The sequence below is a fragment of the Gorilla gorilla genome, chromosome 2 (genome assembly GCF_029281585.2).
Source record: "Gorilla gorilla gorilla isolate KB3781 chromosome 2, NHGRI_mGorGor1-v2.1_pri, whole genome shotgun sequence".
In the NCBI taxonomy this organism is placed as follows: Eukaryota; Metazoa; Chordata; class Mammalia; order Primates; family Hominidae; genus Gorilla; species Gorilla gorilla.
Window position 1 is genome coordinate 169,866,729 of NC_086017.1, and position 22,678 is coordinate 169,889,406.

Consider the following 22,678-nt stretch of genomic DNA (forward strand, 5'->3'; position numbering starts at 1 on the left):
ATCATGCCTGGCCTCAAAGATCATTTCTTAGAGAAGAACAGCTAGCTGTCTCTGTCACCGTTAATGAAAGCTTCCTTTTATTCTGGTTTACCTGGGGGCTATGGAAGAAGTGATAAAGCCTTGTTTCTGACATGGGCATTTCTCCACATCTCAGGGAGCCTGGTTGGACTTCAGGCCCCTGTGAGGCTGACTCTGTAGTCCTGGAGAAACTCAACAGCCAGGAACTTAGGACCATTTGTGTGTGGCATTTGGGCTAACCAGACTGGTGGCTTCTAAAGAAGATGGAAAGCATCACGTTTCCTGTATTTAAATTATTTGGTGATCTCAATACTGGTTGTTAGCCAAAGTACACAATGGAGACAGCCTATTTGCTCTACTACTTTTGATGTAGAAATATTACTAAGCTTGAGCTGATTAATAGAACTGTTACACATTTCTGTGCTCCCCTTACTGGTGGCATGAAACAATTCTTTTAAAACCTGCCATGTGTTCACATTTAAAACTAAAAGTAATTTAGATTACATGGATTTGAGAAGCCCGTGTTGACACATAATTGCCAACAGATGGGCTTTCAAATGTAATGAAGTGAAAATGGTCAGTACCCCATGTGTTGGATTTTGCAATTTTCCAAAGTAAGCCGTCATTTTTGGCATGTCATGCTAGTTAAGAACACAATGTATTTATAGCTCAATTATACATTTTCTGATGAATTTGGCATGGCATTTTGTTTTTCCATCAGTCACTTAAGACAGGACATTTGCCATTCCAAGAATGAATTAACACTCTTCTAAGTGATCTATAAACTGAGATGTAAAATAAATTACAAATTGGGACTGTTTTAGTTTTTCAAGCAAAGGGTATTTAAATAAAGCCTGAAATCATAAACCTTATTTCCTGTTTGAGAAGATGGTGTATTCGTTACAGAGTGAAATAAAGGATTTTAATGGTTTTTTTTTGTTTTTTTTTTTTTCCGGCAATAATAGTTAGAATCTTACGTTCTTCAAAGAAAATTTCAAAGAAAATTTGTAACACTTGTTAATATTTGTATACCATGAACTTTCTGGAGCGATTGATTTATGCAATTCTGTTTATGACACTGGCGTTCATCAGTGAAATTTGCATAGAGTATGTTATCAAGGCAAACCAAAACCAACTCTTCATACCACAGGGGAAGGCGTCTTCCCACATGTGGCAGCCTAGATAACAGGACAGTGTGTTAGAAAGCCCTCATTCTATTTTCCCCTCTTCACCATTATTTCTACAGGGTGCACAGCAGGGCATATGTATAATAGTGAGAGCAAACAGAAGTACTGATAAATCAACCTGGCTAATAAATAGACAACACAATCACCTAGATGACTTAGAATACGTGAATACATACAGACAGAGGTTGGTTGATTCCTTGGAGTGTTCTTATGACAGTGCTGATTTGTTTGCGTGGTTAGTTGTTAAAATTTGGTGCTCCTGCAGGGAGGATGATTGGTGCAGGCTTCTATTCAGCCATCCTACCCCTAGTTCCTTGGAATGTAATGTGCAGTGGGTGGATCTTCAAGTCCAGAAGCAGAAAAGCTGGATTTGTGGGCGTTCAGAAGAGTCAGCATGTTGTGAGAGCAGCAAGGGGCAGACTGGTCTGGGCAGAAGGTGTGGGCCGAGTGAATGAATTGTAGGGAAGACCAAACAGAACAGCAGTGAACCTGGCTGGAATCATGCCAGTGGCTACTTGGCAGTAAAGGAAAAAGGTGGAAAACCTTGAAGCCCAGCAATGGGCATTTGCTCTTAGAGGCTTCTCTAAAGTCCCTGCACACCTAGCCTTGAAAAGAGCCTACTGTGCACAGGGTGAGTTGGGTTGGATTATTTTTTTGAAACAAATGCCACTGTAAACATGTTTTTCTCTTCACTGGTAAATATCAGAATTATGATGAGGCTTTAGGATAAGGAGATACTATTGTTGGCTAAAATGAAATTCTATCTTTTGATTCTTAAAGAACTAAGAAGGATGGTACAGGGCAAAGAGCTCTGGTCTGAGAGTCAGAAGGCATGGGGTCTAGTCCCAGCTCAACAACTCAAACTGGCTCAGTCTCTTCTGTGTGAAGTGCTGGGTGTGGGATGAATTCCATGGTAATCAGAGGGAACTGCCAGTTTGAAACACTGTAGTTTTATTCTCTTTTACCTGTGCCTACCCGGTGCAGAGAACCTTGCTAAGTTGTCCTTTCTTTGGACACATCTCACTAACATCTTCCCACCTTCTGAGAGAAGACTTGTGACTTCTTACTATCATGCAGATATCATGCCTGGCCTTATTACCAGATATTTTAAGTTAAAAAAAAATCCAAACCACCAAAGATCAGAGTTTAATTGATATGCTTATTGCTCTGAGCTAAATGAAACAAATGAATGTCTGGAATTTGGTAAATGAGATGACTCCTATTTTGAATTGTAAGTAAACTGATGTGGCAGTCAGGGTGGTCTAGGATATGCTGCAATAACAAACAATGTCTACATCTCAGGACCTAAGATAACAAAGGTTTATTTGTTGCTCTCATCACAAGTCCATTATGGCTTGGCTGGGGGTTTTACCATAGCATTGTCGGTGTTCTTATTCCACAGGGCAGGCTGGTGGAGCAGCTGCTTCTGGAACATTTCTTGTTGCTACAACTGAGGAAAAAGAGAACAGGGTGAATTATGCTTAGGCTCTTAGAGTTTCTGTTCAGGAGTGATACATATTACTTCTGCTCACCTTTTATTGACAAAAGCATGTCGTAGGCAGTGCTTAACTTCTTCAGGGGGTGGGAAAGTACAATATCATCATGTTCTCCAGGAGGCGGAGAGCTGGAAGTATGTGGAACAGCACAAATGCTTACCACAACAGTGACTGCTGGGCGAGACCTAACCTCATCATGAGCAGAGTCTTTCATATATTGTATTAGTTTGCTGAGCTGCCATAACTGAATACCACAGACTGGGCAGATCAGACAGCATTTATTTTCTCCCAGTTCTGGAGGCTGGAAGTCCAGTGTCATGGTGTAGGCAGGGCTGGTTTCTTCTGAGACCTCTCCCCTTGGCTTCCCCTTCTCTGTGTGTCTTCACATGATCTTCCCTCTGTGTGTGCCTGTGTCCTTGTCTCCTTATAAGGACACCAGTCATGTTGGACTACAGCCCATTCCAATGACCTTACTTTAACGAATTACCTCATTAAAGAGTCTGTTTCCAAATGCTGTAATATTCTGAGGTGCTGGGGGTTAGGGCTTCAATATATGTATGAATTTTGGGGGGACACAATTGAGCCCATAACAGATATCATGTTAACACTAGAACTGGGGCTGTAACAATGGTAATTGTTAATAGCAATTAGTAATTAGCAAAACTTTTTGATACATATTATCCCTGTCCCTATACTTGGTACGAAAAAGCTCAATAATTTTTTTTTTGTTTTCTTTTATAGGGTCTTGCTCTGTCACCCAGACTGGAGTGCAGTGGTGCAATCTTGGCTCACTGCACCCTTCACCTCCTGGGCTCAGGTGATCCTCCCCATCAGCCTTCTGAGTAGCTGGGACTACAGGCATGTGCCACCATGCCTGGCTAATTTTTGTGTTTTTAGTAGAGATGGGGTTTCGCCATGTTGCCCAGGCTGATCTAGAACTCCTGGCACAAGCAATCCGTCTGCCTTAGCCTCCCAAAGTGCTGGGATTCCACACGTGAGCCCGCACGCCAGGCCACAAGATCTATTTGTGCAAATAAATTATTTCTTGCTATAACATTCATGACAGCTCTAAGATGCTGTGATTAGAGTTTAAAAATTGTAGATTTAATTGCAGACCTATAGAAAGTTTTCATAATACACCTCATACCTTAAACTCTCTTTAAACACATTAGATACTACAGAATCCAGAAGACTGACTTGACTTTTTACTGGTTTTAATATTTCTCCTGTGATATGTGTTAGAAAACCATAGACTTGTTATTTTCACTGAGTATTTCCCTGCTATTAGACATGATTGGCTGGGCACGGTGGTTTGTGCCTATAATCACAGCACTTTAGGAGGCTGTTGCAGGCGAATCACCTGAGGTCAGGAGTTTGAGACCAGCCTGGCTAACGTGGTGAAACCCCGCCTCTACTAAAAATACAAAAGTTAGCCAGGCATGGTGGCACATGCCTGTAATCCCAGCTACTTGGGAGGTTGAGGCAGGAGAATCACTTGAACCCGGGAGGCGGAGGTTGCAGTGAGCCGAGATTATGCCAGTGCACTCTAGCCTGGGTGACAGAGTGAGACTCCATTTCAAAGTAAAAAAAAAAAAGATATGATCTAGGCTGGTGGTTCTGAGACTTGAGCATGAATCATCATCCCCAGGAGGGTTTGTTGAAACAGATGACTGAGCCTCTCCCCCAGAGATTCTCACTCCGTAGGTCTGGGATGGACCCAAGATTCTGCATTTCTGACATGTACCCAGGTGGTGCTGTTGCTGCCAGTCAGACCAGACTGCAAGAAGCACTGGTTTAGGAAGTTGCAGGTGAGGTGATGGAAAAACCATCTTTCTGTATTTCCTCATCTCTGGGGCTTGAGGTCCTGGAAGGCAGCCAGGCTATTGTGGGTACATCACTGATACCTTCCAGTCACAGGGAGACAGGGAGTCAGAATTATTAGAATAGTGAATGAGGCACTGTGTAACCAGGACCAGCTCTTTTGTATTTCTTAATCCTTACACAAACCATGTAGTATTACCCACTCTGTGTAAGGCCTACTTCCTCTTGAACCATTCTTCAGTCATTTTGTTTCTGTTTTTAGAACAGAGGGGCTGGTACAACATGTTTTTTAACAGTTAGGCCAATTGCACCAAAGTCTTGAGAAAAAAACACTTACCCAGTCATTTTCTGTTTCCAACTGTGCTGCTTTTCATACCCACAACTTTCTGGAGCCCAGTGCTAACTGTGACCACTTTTGCTTTGGGAGTCCCAGAGCTCCTTGTCAAGGCTCGGCCCCGTGGCCTGCACTCACCTCTCTTCCTGGTGGCCTTAGCCTCCTGATTGAGACTGCACACTCAGACCATGCTGTTAGGACTGAGGAATTTTTAGTCCCCCAAGTACCAATGAGAGCTGGAGAAGTGACAAGTGGATGTGTCCAGAGAAGGAGGCCGAGGCAGACCGTGCTCTCTGTTTCCACAGTATCCCTTCTCCATTTCTCCCTTACTGTGATGGTCTGAGTTTTGTGTTCCCCCCAAATTAACATATTTCAGTCCTAACACTCAAAGTGATGGATTAGGAGGTAGGGCCTTTGAGGGGTGATTAGTGGCTGTATGAAAGAGGCCCGAGAGTGGCATCTCATCTTTTCCATCACGCGAGGACACAGCAAAAAGGCCCTGTGAACCATGAAGTGGGTCCTCACCAGAACCTGAATCTGCTGGCACTTTGATCTTGGATTTCCAGCCACCAGAACCGTGAGTGATAAATTTCTGTTGTATAAGCCACCCAAGTCTATGGTATTCTGTTACAGCAGCCCAGATGGACTAAGACACTTACTGACCAGACCCAAGGGTCGTATAGGGTGGTGATGTGCTCACTAAATACTGTGCCAGTGCCGTTGTAGCTAGGGGCAGCTGTGTGACCTGCTTCTGGCTCATGCATGCAAGAGTTCTGTGTGGAGCTTCTGAAAAAACCTTTAAAAGGAGGTCTGGCTCAGCTGGGGTGCTCTTATTGTCCTCTGCCCTTCACCCTTCTCCTTATTCCTTCCTGGAATGCAGATGCTAGGCTTGGAGGTGCAGCAGCCAGGGTGCTACAATGCAGGCTCCATACTGAGCAAGTTGGAGCAGGAGGAGAGCAGGAGCCTGCCTCTCCAGTGGCAACCCCAGCAGCTGCTGAACTCCAGACTTCCTCTCATGTGAGAAAAACCCCCTACTAGACTCTGCCTGTTTGTTAGGTTTTCTGTTACTTGCAAGGGCTCTGCCTCCATCAGCACGGAGTCTGAGAAAGAAGAGAAGTGACTGGAAAGTGACATGTGAGTGTCCCACCACTGATGACAGTGATGAGAATCAGCAGACCAGCAGCCACGCGAACAAACATTTCCTGAGCACTGACTCCAGATCAGGCACGATGCCAAGCCCTCGACGTGGCATTTTACAGATGAGGAATCTAAGGTTCAGAGGGTTTTAGTAACATGCCCAAGTCGCACAGCCAGGAAGGGTAGAGCTGGGATTCACACCCAGGCCTGTCCAACCTCCCTGGCCCTCATCAGGACTCTTGACCTCTCTAGCTCTGGTCCCCAGGCCTCTGTCTTTGGTGTCTAGAGTCAGGCCTTAGGCACCTGTCCACTTTCAAGGCCCTGGCTCTCATGGATTGTATCCCCACCAACCTCCCCGATCCCTTCCCTGCAAACACAGCTGCTTCTCCAGGGCTGGGCTGGGGTTGGAGCCCCCTCTTCTCCTGCTGTGCCCACCCTCTCCTGTCTGGTGACTCCTGCAGGATGGGGCTCCTCTGCCTCCTATTCCCTGTGTTCTCCTCCTTTGCCTTCCTTATCAGAATGAGAACAGGCATGGCGCCTCTTCTTAGAGTTTTGATTTTTCAGAGTTGCAAATACGTCTGCTCTTCACATTGTATCTTTATCATTTTGATTGATGTCAGTTTCTAGAACACCTCAGCACTGGAAACAAGTACCAGAGGAAAACAACATACATTATAAAGAAAAATATGTATAGTATTGATAAATGATAGAATCTCAGAGTTGAAAGGAATCTTGGGGCACCATTCAGCCTCACCCTTTCCCCTGAAGCTGAAAACTCAAAAGGTGAGCTGGGTGGGTAGCGGGGTCAGAGTGCTTGCACGGGAACTGAGGCCTGAGCATTTTGTACAGAAAGAATAAATCCCACATTTCCCACACCACGTGTTCAAGCACTTTCAAATGTATCAAGACACTGTTGTGATAGATAGAATATGGATTCCTTTAAAAGCATCCCTGAACGTAGAGGTTTTGATCATGATGCATTTTCTGGTGTACATGTGTGTTTAAGGCGTCTTCATACTCAGAGTTACGAGCTCCTTCTCAGGCAGACCTGGTGCATGCTGCTCACTCATCCACGAAAGCTCCTTGGGAGCCTCAGAACCGGCCTTATCTTGCATCCAGCTCTGCCTCTGGGTCACTTCTACAGTTGCCCTGGTCCTGTGTAGTGTGACTGAGAATAAGCCCCTCCAACCTTTGGAAATCAGAGTCTGTGTCCTGGTCCAAATGTGTCCTGGCACCTCTTTCTCATTCTCATCTTGACCTATGGTGATCAGCTTCTCCTGGTCTGCCAGAGAGTATCCTGGATTTAAAACTAAAAGTTCTGGGTCGGGAAACTCCCTCAGTCCCAGGAAAACTGGAATGGTTGGTCACCACTGTCTACTCTCTTTCAGGCTGAACAATGCTATTTCCTAAAATGTTTATAGTAGACAAGGTGTCTACATCCCACCATCCTGGTACCCCTCTGGGCTCATGCTCCAGTTCGACAGCGTCACTCTGAACATGCTGCATCTTTAGCTGAAGGAGATCCTCCGTATTGAGGTTGTGGGTCTGTCGATCAAGGTATTCAACTTTTAACTAACTGCTCCACAACTCTGGCTTATAATGCATGTGTGACCAGTTAAAACCACAGGGCGTCTCCATTAACTTCTGTCAGGTCAGGTTTCCCATCTCCACCCTGTACTTGGCAGTTGGTCTTTTGACCTAATGGCAGTTTATTTTAAATTTAGTTTAATTTATTGGCTTGGGCCTAGTCAATGTCCCTTTTCAGGTGATGTGAAATGTGAGCCCCTGGCCCATCTTGGTCGTCTTGCCCAGGTTTGTGGCTTCTGCTCATTTGGTAAACCCACCTTCTGTGCCCCCATCCAAAGTGTCAGTACAAATGTTTGGCACAGATCCCTGGGGCACATCACCTGAGACATCCATTGAGATTCACATCAAGCTGTCAGTTGATAATCTCTATTTTCTTGTTCAGCTACCAGGGAGAATAGATCTAATTGTATTTTGGCCCTTAGGGGTAACCCCAGAGGCTTTGGGCACATGCTGATGAAGAATCAAAATCCCTTAGGAGCTGAAGCATATTCCAGAAAGGCTAGGATACCACCAGGTCAACACCACTCTGAATAAGCACAGGTAATTGAGGCATTGACCCTATAATTATGTGGGTGGTTTACTCCCAGCAAAGGCCTAATCCTCAGTTGGCTCCTCTTTGCCACTCACAGGTCTCCGAGTCACTTCCTTTCACCAGCCATTTTTAGTAAACTCCAGGGGAGTTCGGATCAATTTGCTTAATATTTCAAGATTTTATTCCATCACATAAAGAAATAGATTAGTGGGATGTACCTTCAAGTATAATCTCTTAGAATTTGTGTATTAACTTTTTTGTCCCTGCACCTATGACCTTTTTAAAAAATTGAGTTAATACCTACAGAGAAATGCCCAGATCTTAAATATGCAGTTCCATGAGTTTAAGCAATTGTATAATCCACGCCATCAGCACCCTAGTCAAGATACAGGTCCCACCCATCACCCCAGAAATGCTTCAGTGCCTCCTTCCAGTCGGTTTCCCCCTCACTCTTCATGTGGCCTAAGACTGTACCACTCTAACAGGTCTTAGACCCATGCAAATATAACTAAAGGTGATTAGAAAGAAATATCCCATAAAAATAAAATAAGAACAATATACATGTTTCGAAAATAACTGCAGTTTAGCATTTTCCATCTCTGTCTATGGCACAGGTAACCAAGTGTTTACTACATTGTTTTCTCACATTTTCTATTGCATAATTTTCTTTGAATAGTTCAGTGTCATACCAATTAAAATGTTTACTCTGTGTTGCAACTTGTAGTATCTTAAAAAACGTATATGTAAAACTGAACTTAAAAGGAGGGACACTCTGCTGGAATGTGAGAGTCATTAGGTATATAACAACCAATGTCATCATTCCTGGCTGGTAGAATTGTCTGATGAGGCCTGCAGCCAGCAGAGGTGCTCACAGGTGCAGGAGTGCATACTGGCTGGCCTTTACCTGGTGGTTTGTGTTGGCTGCTGTTTGTGGAGACCTGCATTTGTAAGAGCATCCCTGACTGCTGTGGCTGACACACCTGCAAGTGTCTGTGGAATGTAATTAGTGCAGCCCAGCCTTGCAAAAAAGAAAGTCTTCTCTTGTTGCAGGAGATGAACTGGACTGACCCATTCATGATTGGTGGATAGAAGATATCCACCTATATTTTTGTACTTTGCAAAGAGTGTTCAACATTCACTAATATGATGGTGACCTTCTGGGAAGGATGGAAAATTCTGGGAAGTTCTTTAAGTCTGATAGCAAATTATGTTTTAGCTGTCCTGTCTTAAGTTCAGCTTTGGTGTTTGTGATGGTTAATTTTATGTGTCAACTTGATGGAGCTAAGGGATGCCCAGCTCACTGGCAAAATAGTACTTCTGGGTGTGCCTATGAGGGTGTTTCTGAAGGAGATTAGCATTTGAGTTGGTGGGCTGACTGGAGAAGAGTGCCCTCAACAATGCGAGTGGGCATCATCCAATCTGTTGGGGGCCCAAATAAAACAGAAAGACAGAGGAAGGGCAAATTTGCTGTCTGAGCTGGGAGATCCACCTTCTGCCGTCAAACACCAGCTCTCCTGGTTCTTGGGGAACTTGGACTGGAAGAAACCACACTGGGTTTCCTGGATCTCCAGCTTGCAGATGGCAGATCTGGAGACTTCTCAGCCTCTGTAATCCATGAGCCAATCCCTCATAATAAATCTCTTTCTATATATCTCTATATATCCTCTTGGCCTGTTTCTCTGGAGAATCCTAACTAATACGACATTTTGCCTAACTATGGTAAGGTGCTACTCAGAGCCCTGCAAAGCAATGAAGAAATAGTAGTAGTAACAGCAATAATAGAAACCACCATGACAATAATAGCAAATATTTGTTATTGCTCACCATGCTGGCAGCTGTGCTGAGGAGCTTGTATAGATCATCACAATTAATTCCCACAGCAGTACCATTTATAGATCAAGTAGTTGAAGTAAAACAGGTGAAGTAACTTTCCTAAAGGGGTAAACCACATTAAAAGTAGAATTTGTACCAGGTGTACCTGTCAGTGTCCCAGGAGAAAATGGCTGGGATATTTAAATTGAGCGATTGGAGGCAAGTATGATAAATAAATAATGGAGTTTTCACATGTATGAGGAACCGCACCTAGATGTGTTCCTTGGTCTGTCTGTCTTTCTGGATCATTCCATGCTATGATGTCCTTCTAATATCTCTAGCTTTCATAATAAGTTATATTATCTGGAAGAGTGAGTCTCTGACTCTCCCCGCTCCTCCTCCTCCTCCTCTTTCCTCTTCAATTTTTGTTTCTTAGCTGTTTCTTTTCTGTTTATTCCTTGCATTAATTTGAGGATGTACTTGAAAAGTTTCATGACAAAAAAATCTGGGTGGGGTGCATTGGCTCACACCTGTAATCCCAGCACTTTGGGAGGCTGAGGCTGTCACAGCACTTGAGGCCAGGACTTTGAGAACAGCTTAGGCACCATAAGTGCCATCCTATCTCTACAAAAAAGAAAAAGAAAATTAGCTGGGCATGGTGGCTTGTGCCTGTAGTCCCAGCTACTCGGGAGGCTGAGGTGGGAGGATCACTTAAACCTGGGGGGTTGAGTCTGCAGTGAGCTGTGATTGCACCACTGCACACCAGCTTCAGGGTCTACAAGGCTTCACTCTGTCACACAGGCTGGAGTGCAGTGACATGATCACAGCTCACTGTAGCCTTGACCTCCCAGGCTCAAGCAATCCTCCCACCTCAGCCTCCCAAGTAGCTGGGACTATGGGCATGAGCCACCACACCCGGTTAATTTTTTATTTTTTGTAGAGATGGGGGTCTCACTATATTGCTCAGGCTGATCTTAAATTCCTGGGGTAAGGCAGTCCTCCCTCCCACCTCGGCTTTCCAAAGTGTTGGGATTACAGGCATGAGCCACCGCACCTGGTCAAACTATCATCTTACTTATAATAGATTATAAAACTCTCTTGGATTTTCTATACTAAGGTAGTCAAAATTTTAAGAAGGCCTCCAAGATTTTCACCTCTTGATGTACGTACCCCATATAATTCCCTTCCCTTGAGTGTCAGTAGAACCTGTTAATATGATGGGATAGTCACTCCCATTATTATGCTGTACCATTTAAGACAGTTCTAGGTGACCGAAGGGAGAGATTCTCCTGGTGGCTTTGAATAAGTAAGCTGTGACAGTGTAGGCCAAGTGGCAAGGGACTGCAGGCGGCTTCCAGGGGCCGAGAGCAGGCCCCAGGCAACAACCATCAGAAAACGGAAGCCTCACTCCTATCATCCCAGGGAACTGAATTCTGCCAACCACATGAGTTTGGAAGAGGATCATGAGCTCCAGCTGAGAGCAGAAGTAGGGCCCCACCTTGATTTCAGCCTACTGACACCCTGTATAGAGATACTGACTTCTGACCTACAAAACTGTGACATAATAAATGTGGGTTTTTTAAACTGCTAAATTTGCGGTTATTTGTTACTCAACAACAGAAAGCATTGTAAACGTTCTTGGTGTTTGCAATTAATGGCAAGATTGTTTCTTCCTTTCCAAACCTTATACATTTTATATTTATTCCTGGCCTTATTTTCCTGGCTAAAACCTTGAGTTAAATAGAAGGGACGATATTGAAAATCCTTAAATTTTTCTTGATTGTAAGGTAATTTTTTTTTATTTTTTTATTTTTTTTGAGACAGAGTTTCGCTCTTGTTGCCCAGGCTGGAGTGCAATGGCTCGATCTCGGCTCACGGCAACCTCCGCCTCCCGGGTTCAAGCGATTTTCCTGCCTCAGCCTCCTGAATAGCTGGGATTACAGGCATGAGCCACCATGCCTGGCTAATTTTGTATTTTTAGTAGAGACAGGGTTTCTCCATGTTGGTCAGGCTGGTCTCGAACTCCTGACCTCAGGTGATCCGCCCGCCTCGGCCTCCCTAAGTGCTAGGATTACAGGTGTGAGACTACTACAGGTGTCTACCCGGCGGATTGTAAGGTAATTCTTCTAATATGTCATCATTAAATGTTTTTGTAATCTTTTAGAGAACATGTTTGATGAAATCATGAGCTTTAACTTCCCTTCCTACTTTGCTAAGAGTTTATTTTCCAATTACGAATGGGCTTTAAAGTTGTTATGTGTGTTTTCTACAGCTATTGAAATAATTATATGTTTTTTCTTTTTTAACTGTTAAGCTAGTTTCTACCTTGATAGATTTTCTGAAGTTAAGCCATTATTTCATTCTTGGAATAAATCCTAAATTTAAAAATGTAGTACATTGCCAGTTTTAGATTGTTAATGTTTTATTTAAGATCTTTGTTATCTTTCTTCAAAGGGTTAGTAAAACAATTGTAAAGCCTTCAAAGATTGTTGATCTTTTCTTTCCCTCTTAAATAGACTTTATTTTTTAGATCAGTTTTAGGTTCATAGCAAAACTGAGCTGAAGGTACAGAAATTCTCATATTTCCTCAGCCTCTCCCACTATCAACATCCTGCACCAGAGTGGAACACTTATTACAACTGATGAGCCCACATTGGCACATCATTATGAATCAAAGCATATAGATTACATTAGAGTTCACCCTTGGTGTTGTATATACTATGGGTTTGGACAAATGTGTAATGACATATATTCATATATTCACCATTGTAGTATCACACATAATAGTTACCCTGTCCCAAAAAGTCTTTGTGCTGTTGAAAATGATTTCTTCTTTAACATCTTTCATCCCTTCTTACCAATCCCTGGCAGTCACTGATCCTTTTACTGCCTCCATAATTATGCCTTTTCCAGAATGTTGCATAGTTGGAATGATGTAGTATGTAGACTTTTAAGAGTGGCTTCTTTCACTGAGTAATATGAATTTGTTTTCTGCATGTCTTTTCATGGCTTGGTAGCTCATTTCTTTTTAGCACTGAATAACATTTCATCGTCTGGATGTGCCACAATTTCTTTATTCATTGACCTACTGAAGGTCATCTTGGTTGCTTCCAAGTTTTGGCAATTATGATAAATAAAGCTGCTATGAACATTCATCTATGGGTTTTTGTGTGGCCATAAGTTTTCAGCTCATATGGGTGAATACCAAGAAGCACAATTGCTGAATCATATGGTAAGAATATTTTTAGTTTTGTAAGAAGCTGCCAAACTGTCTTCTAAAGTGGGTATATCATTTTGAAAGATTGTTGTTTTTGTTGTTGATTTTTTTTGTAACTTTTATTTAGCTGAATAGTCTATTTTCGTTATGGAACCATGTATTTTAGTCATTTATAATAATTGTTGTGTGGATTTAATATACTTATAATGTGGGTTAACATTTGGCAGTGCAAACCCATCACTCATCCCAATGTATGCATTATTTTCTTCTTCAAAATTTGTGATGCTGAAGTGTTATTCTATAAACCCCTCTGACCCCTTTGCCCCCCAGTTGTTGATTTTTTAAAAATTGATTAAATTTTTAAATTATTGATTGTCTCTAAATGCTTAACAGATCTTTTCAGGTTTTTTATTCTTCTTGAGTTTTTAAAATATTTCTCTAGAAAATTGTGTACTTCATCTACATTTTTATTATAATATTGTTGTTCATAGTATTCTTTCATGAGGTTCTAAAATTTCCTATACCAGTATTTATATTGAATTTTTATTTTTTATTATTGTTGATATGTGCCTTTTCTTATTTATTATTTGCCAGGTTTGTGAAGTTTTTATTTGTTTTATAAGTCTTTGTCAAGAGCCAGCATTTGGTTTTATTAACTCTATTTAGTTATCTTTGTTTTCTTATTTCATTCATTTCTGTTCCTGCATTTATTAGCTCTTTTCTTCTACTTTGTTTTGTTTATTAGTTATGTAGCTTCCTTTTTTTTGTTTTTGGAGACTGTGTCTCACTCTGTCGCTCAGGCTGGAGTACAGTGGCGTGATCATGGCTCACTGCAGCCTTTGACCTCCCAGGCTCAAGCAATCCTCCAACCTCTCAGCCTCCTGACTAGCTGGGGCCACAGGCACATTGCCACCATGGCCGGCTAACTTTTATATTTTTGGTAAAGATGAGGTTTTGCCATGTTGCCCAAGCAGGTCTCAAATGATCCTCCTGCCTTTGCCTCCCAAAGTGCTGGGATTACAGGCATGAACTACTGTGTCTGTCTATTAAATCTATTTAGTTATCTTTGTTTTTTATTTCATTCATTTCAGTTCTTACATTTATTCTTTCCATTTTATTTATTAGTTATATGACTTCTTTTTTTAATTTTATTTTTATTATTATTATACTTTAAGTTTTAGGGTACATGTGCACAATGTGCAGGTTAGTTACATATGTATACCTGTGCCATGTTGGTGTGCTGCACCCATTAACTCGTCATTTAGCATTAGGTATATCTCCTAATGCTATCCCTCCCCCCTCCTCCCACCCCACAACAGTCCCTGGAGTGTGATGTTCCCCTTCCTGTGTCCATGTGTTCTCATTGTTCAATTCCCACCTATGAGTGAGAACATGCGGTGTTTGGTTTTTTGTCCTTGGCGATAGTTTGCTGAGAATGATGATTTCCAATTTCATCCATGTCCCTACAAAGGACATGAACTCATCATTTTTTATGGCTGCATAGTATTCCATGGTGTATATGTGCCACATTTTCTTAATCCAGTCTATCGTTGTTGGACATTTGGGTTGGTTCCAAGTCTTTGCTATTGTGAATAGTGCCGCAATAAACATACGTGTGCATGTGTCTTTATAGCAGCATGATTTATAGTCCTTTGGGTATATACCCAGTAATGGGATGGCTGGGTCAAATGGTATTTCTAGTTCTAGATCCCTGAGGAATCGCCACACTGACTTCCACAAGGGTTGAACTAGTTTACAGTCTCACCAACAGTGTAAAAGTGTTCCTATTTCCTCACATCCTCTCCAGCACCTGTTGTTTCCTGACTTTTTAATGATTGCCATTGTAACTGGTGTGAGATGGTATCTCATTGTGGTTTTGATTTTCATTTCTCTGATGGCCAGTGATGATGAGCATTTTTTCATGTGTTTTTTGGCTGCACAAGTGTCTTCTTTTGAGAAGTGTCTGTTCATATTCTTCGCCCACTTTTTGATGGGGTCGTTTGTTGTTTTCTTGTAAATTTGTTTGAGTTCATTGTAGATTCTGGATATTAGCCCTTTGTCAGATGAGTAGGTTGCAAAAATTTTCTCCCATTTTGTAGGTTGCCTGTTCACTCTGATGGTAGTTTCTTTTGCTGTGAAGAAGCTCTTTAGTTTAATTAGATCCCATTTGTCAATTGTGGCTTTCTCTTGAACTGACTGTGAAATCATTAGTTTTTAAATTTTTCTTCGTTTTTGAATATATCTGAATTTTTCCCTCTAGGTTCTGCATTACCTGCATTCCATATGATATGTAGCGTTTTCTTTGGTATCCATTTCTAAATACAGTATTTTGTTATTTTTTAAATGATTTATTCTTTAACTTATGAAATATTTAGACATGTATTTCTTATTTTCCAAATATGTTGGTTCATTTTTTATTTGTTTTGGATTTTTAATTGTATTTTATTATGGTTTGGGAACTTGATCTGAATGATATTGAGTTTTTATGTACTGAGATTCCTTTTGATGTTCATTCAGTGGTCAAGTTTTATGAATGTTCAGTTTTTTCAAAAATACTTCAAATGTGACAAAAATATGCCTGTAATGTCAGGTGCATGATTCCATTATCTCACATTTTTGAGGTCTCTCTTTATGGTGCTCTTACAAGGTTGGTTGTCTTTCATTAGATCACAGGGCTTTCTGATTCCCTGCCTAGCTCTCAGTTTAATTTTCTGAGTAAGGATTCCTATAATCTGGAGAAAATGTAAATATGAATACCATTCCCTTAAGTGGAATAGGTTTGGGGGTTTGATTTTATGTGAAAAACTTACTTTTTTTATCCGTAGAAGCAGGCAGATTACAAACTCCCTTGACACCCACGGTGTTGAGGGAAAATGTATGTTTATGTGTATAATTTTTCTAGCCTCCTTTTCATAGAGGGGCTTCACAGGGAGTTTCAAAACTTGTATTGCATTTATTAGAAATTTCAGAGGCTAATCCCTACATGAACACGTGGATGGATGATAGAGATGTACCAATTATAATTACATATACATACAGCTATATGTATATATTATATATGCAAACAGATATATATGCAACACTATAACTTAGATTTTCACTGTAATGTATGAGCTAGCACCTATTTCAAACACTGCTTTTGAACTTGATAGAAAGACATTGGTTATATATATTTTTAAATTATATTTTAAAAATTCTATCAAATTGTCTGCAGTCATTAATTAGGTTATTCAGAGCTGCCTCAGCAAACTTATTCTGCATTTGAGAAAATGGGAACTGAATGGACTTGTTTATCTTCAATTTGTGCCATTGTCTACAGAAATTTAGATCAGCTTTGACTAGCTTTTTCCTTCTGCTTTTCTTCAAAGAAGATTTTTATAATATGTGGGACAGGGACTATTAATTTTCTCTACTATAACATTACCACATTCTACTGAGCTGATTGCAATTTTATTTAATCTTCCATCTTTACAGATGGAAGGCCTCCAAAGGCTTTAGTAGGCCCCAATTTGGGAATATAATCACTCTGAATGAAGAAACCAAAGTAAGTAAACTGTGTGGTATTGGCGGGAATTAGGATTGGGGTGAGGTAAAGTCTTTTTTTTAAATGTACTAAAAACAAGATCTCCCTTGACTTTTGATAAAGGCAAGTTATCCTAAATGCTTAAACCATTTGACTTAATTCTTGGTAAGGATGCCCATTAAATTTGATTTCATCCACTATAGTTCTGAGCTCAGTTGCTTTTTGCCTCATTTATTTTTCTTAGGCCCTGAGAGAGGATGGGTAGGAGCTCTCCACGAAGGAGGCCCAAAGTGGTCCGTTCCTCCACGCTGTCACTCTCCTCACTAGGCCAGCTCATCTTCTTCTAACTCATAACAACACATTGTTTCTCTCAAGAAAAGTGGTTTTTGAAACCATTATTTTTGCTATTTGACAGGCAGGATTGTTTGTTTATACTAACTCCAACTCCAATCGTAATACTGTATACATGGTGCTCAAGAAGCTGGGTGGTTCAGAAAGAAGTAATGCTTCCAATGATGGTGGGCATTTTCCAAGTATTTGATCTGTGCCAGATGCTGGGCTAAGAGCTATTGGGCTCTTATTTGATCCACAGGCCAATTCTGCAAGGAAGGAGCAGGTCATTTATTCTGATATTCAGAGCTTGTCAGGGTTTGGATCCTCATTTACTGTTGCTCTACTGGTATACACTGCCCAGATGATATCCATTGTTATTATCCTCTACTCCTCATCCTGATCTTGACCTTGAAATGTGAGCCAATGTGATTACCTGAGAGAATAATTCTTTAATGCATAAAAATAATTTATAAAAGTGCTTTTTCTTGAAAAGATTCCTTGAATGCCATTCTAGGAACATTTTCTTCTCATCATTGGCAGTGTGGGCTGGGCACGGTGGCTCATGCCTATAATCCCAACAATTTGGGAGGCAGAGACAGGAGGATTGCTTGAGTCCAGAAGTTCGAGACCAGCCTGGCCAACATAGTGAGACCCTGTCTCTATTCACATATTTAAAAATTAAAAGAAGTTTGGCAGCATGTTCAGGAAGGACAGGACCTACTTTGATCATCTTACAACGATGAGACAGGATGGAGAAGGGAAGAAGGTGAGTCGTAAGCTATAAAGAAAGATTGATTTATGGGATAAATAAATGAATGACCAGAACTGTAGCTTCTGTTTCACAAAATGGTTTGTAATAGAGAGGACATGAGCTTTGTGATTAGACCAGGTTTGAAATAGCATCCCACTGCTTGCTGATGGCATCCTGGACATGTCATACAGGCTCTCTCAGCCTCAGTTTCCCTGAGGAAAGAAAGAGCAGAAAAGAAAAAATCTTATAGTCAGTGGAATCTCATCCTATCAGAAAAGTAGGTTACAACAACATGGTCTGTTAAATCAGAGCAGTATTGAGAATGCAAGTCCTCAAAGATGTACCTTCACTCTAGCACTGCTAACGATACAGGAGAGTAGTGGGGGTGCTTGGCCGTTGCTCACTCTCTTGTGTGTCCCCCTCTGCTCAGAATTTGGTCTCTATAAGGAGCCAGGGCCCCTTGCAGGGAAGCTGATTTCCTGTCTTAGTCAGAGAAAACCTCAGGATTGATCTGGAGCAAAATAATGATTTCAAGTGGTTTAGGAGCCGTGATGAAAGGACATAGGCATTGACCTAGAGAGCTCCTGCCTGCCTTTGGAAATGTGAACGTGGCCCTGAAAATGATAATTATAGTTCATTGAAAGAGTTGAATTTGTAAAAAGTTCATAATATTTATAACAGAAAAACTAAAAGTTCAATAAAAAAGGAAGTCATAATAAGAGTGTGGATGCACTGCTGTGTTTAATTTTGTGTTGATTGTGGTAAGATGAGATGAGTAATCCATGTGGGGTTTCTCCTTCTGTTGGGCTATGTCTACTTGCCAGCGTTGGGTGTGGATGCGCACGTGTTTCTGTCTATGTGGAGAGAAGTAGAGCATGGCTGTGTTTGGCTCTGGCCGTGTCGGGTGGGCTCTGTGTGTTGGTAGGAAGGTAGGCTTTGGGCTTCCTGGAAGGCAGTGGTGGCACTGGCTGGTCCCTTTGCCTTGTTTCACACTCCTGCTTTAGGTCTCAGCTTAACGGTCTGTTTCTCAGTAAGCTTCCCACCCAGACTAGTTTACCTCTCTCAGAACCTTTCCCTTGAGAATTTATCACAATAGGCAGTTGTGCAGTTATGTGTATGATTATTTGATTAACGTCTTCCTCTCCCACTGAGCTGTGATCTCCATAAGGGCAAGGCCCATGTCTGTTTTGCTCACTATGTTATTTCCTAATACCTGGCACAGGTACATCACAGGCTCTCAATAAACGCTTGACACATGAATCAATGGCATAGTGCTGTACCATCCTTTATAAATGTAACATTTGGCTTCATTCCCCACCAGTACAGCATATAATTAACATGCAAATTTCTACCCCTAACACAGTAAAGGTTTACTCTTGAATTTTATTCTCTATAACTTAACAGTAGTTTGATTACTTTAACTTTTGCATCTCTGTCCTCCAGAAAAAGAGAATAATCATAGACTCATGGCACTAAAGGGGACCCTGTTATCTCAACTGGACAATTTAAACATTAGACTAACATTAAGCAATCCAGTCAAGATAAATGAGCTTCCTAAAGTTTCGGCAAGGCAAGGAGGTGGGGAAGGGAGAGTGCCCTGGGTTGGGGGCAGCATGTGCAGAACTCTGTGGTGGGACGATGCCCATCTGGAATGCTTGAGGAGCTCATAAAAGGACAGAGTGGCAGGAGCAGGATGGGGAAGGTGAAGTGGGCAAGTGGGCAGAAGTCAGATACCCCTCTGATGGGAATGTTCCCTTGCCTCCAGTCATATGTTGAAACCTAATCCAAACGAGTATTAAGAGAAGCTCACATGAATGGAATTAGTGCCTATAAAAGGCACCTAGGGAACTCATTTTTCTCTTCTGCCATGTGAGCTTACAGTGAAGAGACTCCTGTATATGAGGAAATGGCCCTCACCAGACACCAAATCTGCCAGTGCCTTGATCTTGGACTTCTCAGCTTCCAGAACTGTGACCAATACTTTTTTTTTTGGTAGTTATGCAGTCTGAGATACTTTGTTACTGCAGCTCAAATGGACTAAGACAGATACCAAGTTCCAAAGACCATATTAGGTATTCGGCCTTTGTTCTAAGAGTGATGTGGGGCCATTCAGATGTTCAGGTAGAGGTGTGTGTGTTCAGACTGTGTCTTTAGAGGCTCACTGACTGCCCTGCTGTCAATTGTGGACAGGCAGAGTGGACACACAGTACTCTCAGTGAGGAGGGTATGACTGCAACACTTAGCACTCAGTCAGGATGGAGCTCCTCCTCCCCCATGCTGTCCACCACCTCAGAGCACATCAGGTTACATGATATTTGTAAAAATGACCTTTCTCAGCAACACAGTGCACTGGACCCATGGTGGGGCTTTGAGGGGCTTCTAAGGTTTCAAAAGTACCCAAGGGGTGTTCAGTATTATAATTATTACTGACTCATGGGGGGTGAGGCCTCCTAAATCGCAACGACCACATCCTGCTACACCCCTCATATCCTTTTTGAGTTCTCTCCAACCCTAACTCTACTTTTCCTGAGAACATGATCCTCCAGAGCCCAAGGGAGTATGGCCTTTGGCCGTATCTTGAGCAACCTTAATACTTTATAAAATTCAATTCTGTTTCCTCCTACTGACCTGCAGAATTTTTACTTACATCATTTGAGGATTAATTATGAAATTTAGGAAGATGTCCAGGTAAACAGATACGCAGTCTTTCAAAATCTCAATAGTGAGAAGTGAAGTAATTTTTCTCTGGTGGAATTATTAGTGGAGCTATTTTTTTTGTAGTGTTAATTTTTTATCACAAATAGTAGAGCACCAACTTTCTGGAAATTCAAGCTAGTTTTAAGGAATTGGAGTAAGATTTAGGACTACATGTATCACTACGTCTTAGATTCAGTAATTAAAACAGTTTATTTTGGGATACATTGTATAAGATAGTACTTTGTTCTTCTCTAATGAAAGAGAGATTCTTATTCTATCAAAAGATATCAAATTCATTCTTTTTGCCCTCTTGGAGCCTGGAGAGGCCCATGGGAACAGGGCTTCTGAAACAGCAAACATGTCTGCAGGGCTGTGCCCTGAGGCCACTTTTGCTAGAAGTGACATTTCTGGAACCAGAGGGAGCACACAACTGTTCTTGAAATTGAAGGTGTTTATGCCCGAGATGAAACTGAATTTTATTTGGGAAACAGATGTACTTATGTGTGCAAAGAACAACACAGTGGCCCTGGCAGCAAATCAAACAAAACCAGAGTCATCTGGGGAAAGGTAACTTGTGCCCAAGGAAAGAACAGCGTGGTTTGTGCCAAGTTCCAAAGCCACCCTCCTGTTAAGGCCATTGGGCACAGAATCCATGTGATGCTGTATCACTGGAGGATTCAAATTCATTGAAAAGTAAATAAATAAAATTTTAGGTTTGTTAATTTGAAAAAACATGTGGGTATCTAATTTCTATGTGTTGGCAGGGCCAAACAGTGAAACACGGAGCTTCAAGGCGAAGGCAGCTTGTTAGGGTCCTTCCTTCTGACCTGCCCTTGGCAGCACATAGGCAACCTGTCTACGAGGTCCTTCCCCCACTGCTGCACTGTCGCAGGGGGTCATTGATAGGTGTCTTATTTTTTATTTATTTTTTAGACAAGGTCTCACTCTGCAGCCCAGGTTGGAGTGCAGCGGCACCATCAGAGTTAGTACGGGATGAACTGTTGGGGAGAGGGCTGGACAATAGGACTGGACTAAGGGATCTTAGTCCTTACTAAGGAATATAGGCTGCAGTGGGCATCTGTTGTGTACCTCAGCAAGAAGCAAGGACCAACTCTTAGTTCTCTGAGGTGAATTTTCAGGAGTGATGGGGGAGATGTTTTGAGGACATCCTGAAACCACACCATAGGTGCCTCTGTAACCAAGTGGAGAGAGGCCCTTGGTTATAGAGTTAGGAGAACCTGGATGCCTCTGGTACACAAAAAACCCTGCAGTGGGGGCTTAACTTCCATGCTTGGGAAGATCCCCACTTGCCTTCCTCGTCTTGAGGGATTCTCAGATGGTGGCCTGCCTACAAGTGGCTCCTCCATTGTGTTCTGTTAGGAGGGAGGGATGTATTGATGGAGACTGAGTGGAAGTGTTGTTGAAAACTTGTGTTTGGCTAAAAATAAACGATTGGACTTAAATGCTGCTTGGAAATCATTCTTTGTTTTACCAGTCAACTTTCCCTCCTATTCTTCATGGTGGTTACCTTAATATTTATTCTGTACCAACCTCCCAACCTAATTCCTCCACCGTCACTTTAAGCAACCACTCATTCCTTTTACCTTTCAGAAAAAATAAAAGCCTCTTCCTGCCACCAAACTTACAAACTGACTAGCTCCACCCCATTCTCCTCTTTTTGTTGTGTTGGAAGGAGAGTCCCTCCTCCTCTCCAGGGTGAATTCCTGCACATGCACTCTGTGCTCTTTCTCCTCCAGCTTCTCCCTTTCTATAATCTTCTGTTTCTCTATTTCTCCTCCCCCTTTCTTTCATTTCATTGTTTTAAGCATGCTTAAGGTTGCCCATCTTCAACCAGCAAACTAAGCAACCAACCAACCACTTCTTACATGGAAAAACAGGCATTCTTATTCCTGGTTAGTAGCATGTAAATTGGTTCAACTTTTTGGAAAGCAAATTGGCAACACCTAATGAAATTTAAATGTCCATGCCCTTTGATCCAGCAACTCCACTTCTACGAATGCATTTTCAAAGTGCATTTGCACACACTGAGACATGACTGAGAATGTTCACTGTGGCATTGTAACAAACAGCGCAAATATCCATCAACATGGATTTGGATTGCCATGTAGCTATTAAATAGAATGTGGTTGAACTGGATATTATCTGTGTATTATTCAATGTTCTTCAGAGAAACAGAACCGGTAGAGAGTCTCTCTCTCTCTCTTTCTCTCTC

The 22,678-nt window shown here is 41.8% G+C and overlaps 1 protein-coding gene across 2 annotated transcripts in view; it reads left to right on the forward strand.

The window, feature by feature from the left end:
* LOC129532459 (putative uncharacterized protein encoded by LINC00596) overlaps window positions 1-22,678 on the forward strand; it is a 33,013-nt gene that overhangs the window by 4,507 nt on the left and 5,828 nt on the right. Inside the window, exon 4 of one of the 2 annotated variants that reach the window (XM_063704327.1) lies at window positions 148-2,073. The exons of the other annotated variant lie outside the window; for it this stretch is intronic. Coding sequence (XP_063560397.1) covers window positions 148-257 — 110 coding nt within the window. The 3' untranslated portion in view covers window positions 258-2,073. Of the gene's footprint in view, window positions 1-147; window positions 2,074-22,678 lie in introns of those variants that run through there. 2 annotated transcript variants of the gene reach the window in all.